Source organism: Chaetura pelagica, unplaced genomic scaffold (assembly GCF_000747805.2).
Source record: "Chaetura pelagica isolate M959 unplaced genomic scaffold, ChaPel_1.0 scaffold591, whole genome shotgun sequence".
NCBI lineage: Eukaryota > Metazoa > Chordata > Aves > Apodiformes > Apodidae > Chaetura > Chaetura pelagica.
In genome coordinates this window covers 234,804-240,990 of record NW_009951959.1, presented here as the reverse complement: position 1 = coordinate 240,990, position 6,187 = coordinate 234,804, and the positions used below count along the sequence as shown (strand labels likewise).

Below are 6,187 nucleotides of genomic sequence, written 5' to 3'. Positions count from 1 at the left end.
CGCGCGTGCCCGGGGAACACCCCCACCAGCCCGCTGCAGAAGGCGCTGCTGGCGGCCGGCTCGGCGCTCGTGGCTCTCTGTGACCCCTACAGACACGGTAAGACGAGCGAGGAGGGCTCGTTCCAGCCAGGGCCTTGTTCACCGCCAGCAAATCCTGCCCCGTGTCCCCTGAGAGTTTCTCAGGGGACTTTATTTCTCCTCCTGTTGAGTGAGACATTTTGTAAAGGGGCAAGTGCAGGGCTGAGACCTGGTCCGGGGCAGGGAGAGGTGGAAGAGGAGGGGTGAGGAACCCCAGACATTCCCTAGTGATCTCCTGACCATTCAGTGCCATCTCCCTTCTCCTTGGTCCCTGAGACCTCATGGCTGCTCCTGCATCCCTTCCTGCAGGTGACAGCAGGCCAGAGCCCCCCCAGGCTGGAGATCCACGGTCTGTAGGGTCAGTGCTTTGCCACAGGCTTCCTGCCTGCTCCTGGTCCTGCTCCTTTCCACCTTTCCTCACCTGCCAACCAAGGACAACCGGGTGTTACGAAAACTGCTCTTGGGTCATTCTCTGGTCTCTCTTGCAGACATGGTGGCAGTCCTTGGGGAGACCACGGGCTGCCTTGCCCTGCCCAACCTGCGAGACAAGATGAAAAACCACCCTGAAGGTTACCTCATCCTCCAGTGCGTCCCTCCTCACCCCTCCCTCACCCCGTGGCTCCTGGGGGGTCAGGAGACACAAGACCAAGCACATTCCTTGGGCTCCATGAAGGGAAAGCTCTGCTCCTGAAAGCAGCACCAGCATTTTTTTAGCTCTAACACTTCAGGTTGCTTATTTTGATCTGTTTTTAATGATTTACAAGAGCTGCATGGCCAGTCTACAGGCACAGCAGATGCTGGGCCCAGCCCTATTTCACAGGCTCCTGCCTGGCTGTTCTCCTTCACTGCTGGAACTGGCAAGTGCCAAGGCAAGGAGATATGCAGGGGAGAAATCCATGGGCCTGGTGGGTTTTCATCACTGCTCAACCCAGCTAGCCCATGGATTTCTCCCCTGCACCTGCTGCTGCATCTCCTTGTGTTGGAGGCCTTGTCTCCACTAAGCTGCCTCCTTGGACACCTCCATGTTTTCTTTTTCAGTGCCTGCAGCCTCTTCCCAAGCTATGAAATGAGGCCACTACTCTTGTCTTCCTTATTAAGACTCGATCACTTTTCTTTCCATGTCCATGGAGATGTTTTGAGCACAGCAAGGCTGAGGATCAGGAGGGACTTCATGAGTCTGGGGAGAGATCTCCATCCCCCGTGTGGTTGCAGAGATTTGCAGGGGTCTGATTTGTGCACACAAGTTTTTGTGTTGTTTTTTTCCTAATCCCTGCACATGCTAAGGTCCATTTGACACCAAATACACAAGGAAACACCTACAGCCAGGGTGAAACTGGTGCTAGTCCTGCTTATCTCCCTGGCACCTCTGCTCCAGCAGCTGAGCAGCTCCTGGATCCTCTTTGGGGCTTTTATCATGGGAAGAATTTATCCTGTGCATGGAAATAAAAGAGCTTTTGTTTAGTTCCAGGGCTGTGGGGCACCTGTTTGCCAACAACCTGGAGAGGACACCTTGCTGTGTGTGGCTGCCACGTGGCTGGTGATGAAAGCCTGAGCAGGAGAGAGGTTAAACCTGTGTTTAGAAGAAATTCCCTCCCCTTTTTAGGGTTGTTCCTTTGAAGCTCTGGCTGATTTGCAAAGATACTATAGAGCTTTGCTCCCTCAGGGCCAGCTATTGCTGGGGGCTGTGTCTGGCTGGCAGGGGGCACTGGTGTTTTTCCAACCAGAGTTTTACAGGGTGCAAGATGAGAGCTCTTACACTGCTGAGGTTTCAGTTAGATCCTTTCAGCAATTTGTGGCCCAACCTGAGCAACAGAAATAAGGCTGGTGCTATCCCTGCAGGAAACAATCAGGAGCCGAGCAAGGAAAATGCTCAGGAAGGGCAGAGGCAGGGGATGGGGATTTCCAGGGGGTTCCTTTTCTCCAGGACCCCCTATTGTGGGCTTCACTGGGAGACTCACTAACCTGTGTTTTGCCTTCAGGGAAAGGCCTCGCATCCGTCTCTCCACACTGGACATGGCCAGGCTGCAGGGGCTGCCAGAGGGCTCCTTGGGCAGAGAGTATGTCCGGTTCCTGGAGGACAACGTGAGTGTGGGGCTTCACAGGGTGCAAGTACCTGTGGTTGATCCCTGTGCCAGGAGCAGGGATGAGCTTTAGAGGGAGATTGGAACCCTGGAGGAACCTATGGGGAACCCTCTGGGAATGGGAGGGAGTCAAGGGACAGGATGAGATGCTGGGTGTTGGGTGATGCTGACTTTGTCACCAGTGGTGTGCAGTCCTTGGTTCTCCTGTGTGTAAATGGCACTGACCCTCTTCGTTAGGACTGGGAGATGTGCTGATAGAGGGGGCCACATATTTCTTGTACGTTAAAGAATGAGACCAGGAGCTTGAGTTTTGGAAGGGGCTGAAGGGGATCCCTTTGGATTTGCAGAAGGTTTCTCCCGACACCCGGATGCCGCCCAAGTTTGTTGATGATGAAGAGCTGGCCTACGTGATCCAGAGATACCGTGAAGTCCACGACCTGATGCACACCCTCCTGGGCATGCCAACCAACATGCTGGGTGAGCTGCAGTGGGTGCCAAGGGCTCCTGCCATGCCCTGCTGGTGGCTCAGCCACTTCTGAGAACGGAGCAGGCTGGGCTGGTTAGACTCCCCGATCCTCAGCCCTGGAGCTGTGTGGGGAGGTTTGGATCATTGTTGGCTCAGTGGTGGCTGAGAGCCCACAGGACGTCACCCTTCCCCACCTGGGAGATGCTCTGCCCAAGCCCTGGGTGCAGCAGCCCCTGGGGTGGGTGTTTGCTGCCAGGCAGGGAGGGTGGCACCGAGGGAGGGATGTTTCGCAAGCTCTGAGCAACGGCAGAAGTGGGGGGTTCTTGGTGGCTCCTTATCTGCCTGTCCCCATGTCCTTTGCCCTCATTTTGTGTTCTGACTCAGTAGCAGGTTGCAAGTCAAGCCTTGCTGGGAGCCTGCAGGAACTGGTGTGTCAGGTCTCCTACGCAGGCTTTGGCTGAGCCCTGGTGGCATTTCTGAAAGGTCTGTCCTGTGCTGAGAGATGGGCAGAGCCACTGAGGGCTCAGGCTTTGGTTGGATTGCTTAAGATCTGAGGGAACCAGCTTGCCCAGGAAGTGTTTCCCAAGCTTGTGGGCCATCAAGTGTTGGGTGCTGCACTCCCAGGTGCCTCAGGCAGTCCCTTTCGGGTGGGTGGTGCATGATGAAGCTCATCCTGGAATGGAATGAAGCCATGTACAGACTTGGGAAGCATTCCCAATCCTGTCTGGAAGGTGGAGGGAATGGATGTGTAGCCATCCCTGGGAAGGGCCGGATCACGCAGCCTTCACTGAGTGGCTGTGTGGCCAGGGCTGCCCCTCAGCCCAGGTGTCCTGCCTCCTCACAGCCTCCCTGCTCCCTCCCAGGTGAGGTGGTGGTGAAGTGGTTTGAAGCCATCCAGACAGGGCTGCCCATGTGTATCCTGGGAGCAGCGTTTGGCCCCGTCCGTCTCAGCGCACGGTAGGTGCTGGGTGCCCCTGAGAAGGGCATCTCTGCCCTGCACCAGCCTGGGTGATGCTTTGAGGTGTCCTCAGAGGACAAACTGGGGACACTGCTAGTTTGCAGAGGAGAGTCAGAGGGGGATCCCTTGTGTGAACTGTCTGCTCTGCCCCTGTAGACCAGGGAAGCAGTGAGGTGGGAGGCACAGCTTTGCCTGGCTGCTGGAGCAGGATCTTCCTCTGCTTCCAGCTCTGACTATCCCATGCCAGGTGGGAGGAGCAATGGCCAGGCCTGGCTGCCCTTGGCTGGGCACATATTGAGAGCCAGCAGGACCCGTACCACCCCTGTGGCCCTTCCTCTGCTTTGGTGGCAGAGCAGTTTGGGGAGTGCAGAACCCATGGTCTTGGATTTGCTGCCAGCTATAACCTTCCTGGCACACTGTCCTCATCTCTGCCTCAGTTTCCCCTGTGAGATAAGCAGGAAGGATGCTAGAAGAGTGGGAGGGGTACATGGGACACACATCTGCTTGCAATGGGAACTTGGGCAATGAAATCAAAGCGTGGAGATGAAACCTGTCACTTTGTTTGTTCCAGAAAGCTGCAGGTCCTGGCCACCGAGCTGGTCCCCTGGGCGATCCGGAGCGGGCGCAACTCCAGCTGCATCCTGAACATCTACTACGAGCAGCGCTGGGAGCAGCCCCTGCAGGCCCTGCGGGAGGAGATGGGCATCTTCCCCCCCCCGGCTGTTCGGGTGTGAGAGCTCAGGCTCGGGGGGACACGGGGGCTCCCCGCTGGCAGGCAGCAGCTGTCCCCTGCCATGCTCTGTCTCCTCCCTGCCAGCACAGTGTGGCTCTGCTACCAGCCACCACGGACCAGAGGCTGAGCTTTCTCCTGGCACCCCTCTGTTGGGGGAGGCCGAGTGGCACCTCCCTGTGCTGTGAACAAAACTTGACCCTTTTTGCTGTTTGTGATTCAGTGGAAGGGTGGCAAGTGCTGCCGTGCCTTTGCCAGCTGGCTCTGGCAGCAGTGCTCCAGTACTGATGCTCCAAATGGGATGAGGAGGGAGCAGAGCTGGTTTACAACACACCAGAACGAATCATTGCCTTGGCTTTCTGCAGCTCTAGAGCTGTGTAGGTAAATCCCACCCTCTCCAGGAAGATCAAGGCTCCAAGTCTTGGGGGCCACCCTGGACTGGAGCTGAGCTGTGACTTACAGAGCAGCCCATGGGTAGGTTTGGCGTGTGCAGTGGTGAAATCCCATCTTGTACTGGTGCCTAACTGGACTCCTCGTGGGTCATACGGGGTCTGCCTCAGGCCTTAGAGTCCAGGTGGTGTGACATTGCATGTCCACAGGAGCAGGCAGGGAAATACCTTTGGATATTAACCCAGGTGGATTGGCTGTTAGAGAGCTGATTGCAGGCTGCTGTGCCTCCCTGTTGTCTCTCCCCATCAGAACCACCGAAATCTGTGTTATTAGACAGATTCCTGTTTCAACAGGAATCCTCCCCTCCTTGGGCAACACAAGGACGTGATTGGGAATAAGGGACTGAATCCTGGGAGCACAGACACAGTGGCTGCTTGCACTGTGTCTGAGAGCTGATTGCTGTCTGGGTTAATTAAACAGGGCTCCCAACTGCCAGCAGCTGGAGTGCAGAGCTGGTGGATGCAAGGGCACAGAGCTGCGAGGCCATTGGCTCCTTGTGTGTGTGGTTTTGCTGTTGAAATTCCTTCTTGCTGAATAAAACCCATGATGGAGCTTGTGGTTTGTTGCCCATCTCCTTCCACCCCACCTCCCCTTCTGAGAAGGGAATCTTCCATGAAGTCTCACCTCTTTTCAGCTCTGGCAGGGTCTGCTGTTCCTTGTCTGTGCTGGTGGGTGATGACAGGGGACGTGTTTGGCCGCACATCCCTGGGGACCAGGACACAAAATGGGCCGTGGAGCTGCATCTTTAGCTGGGATTTGGGGGATGCTGGGCTGTTGAGTAGGCTCTTTGTGGTGGTTGTTGCAGGAAGGCCCAGACAGGGGAAGAACAGCATGCAGAGCAGGAGAGAGAAGTCTGGGGGCTTCCTAAAGAAATCCTGTTTTCCTGGGGGTGCTATGACTGGAGTCCTTCGGTGATCCTGGGGGACATGGCATTGTCCTGCTGTGAGTTTCACACTGCGTGTCCTAGTCTCCTCCAGGATGCTGGGATGGACAGACAGGAGCAGGGGCTGACAGTGCCATCAGGGATTGGGGTTGTTCCATCCCAGGAGGCAGAGCAGGGGCAAAACTCTCGGGTTTTGGGGTACATTCCAGAGCAGACAGCGGGGCAGAGGAACTGGCTCAGCTTCCCCTGACTCTGCTTCCAGTTTCTCCCTCCCCCAGCAGCCAGACTGTGTTTTTCTCCCAAACCAGGCTCACCCCTCCCCTTGGCCTCCGGAGCTATTTCGAGCAGATAATAAAGGGTATCACATAAACACATCCCTCAGCTGCTGCAAAACACACAAAGTGGGGGTTGCCAATCGAGATGGAAGAGGCGTTTGGCCCTAAAACCGCCTGAAAATGTGTTTTTTTTTCTGCATCAAAGACGCGTTGGAGCGGTTAAACCGAAGGGGAGCACAGACACGCCACGTCAGGCGCTCTGAGCA

The 6,187-nt window shown here is 56.1% G+C and overlaps 1 protein-coding gene across 1 annotated transcript; it reads left to right on the top strand.

The window, feature by feature from the left end:
* Window positions 1-12: 12 nt before the first annotated feature.
* Window positions 13-4,317, top strand: COQ4 (coenzyme Q4; the record flags this gene model as incomplete). Its single annotated transcript, XM_010000724.1, has 6 exons — window positions 13-97; window positions 567-663; window positions 2,058-2,160; window positions 2,507-2,636; window positions 3,489-3,582; window positions 4,155-4,317. Coding segments are annotated over 6 exons (672 nt in total), but the record flags the coding sequence as incomplete, so codon positions are not given.
* Window positions 4,318-6,187: the final 1,870 nt, after the last annotated feature.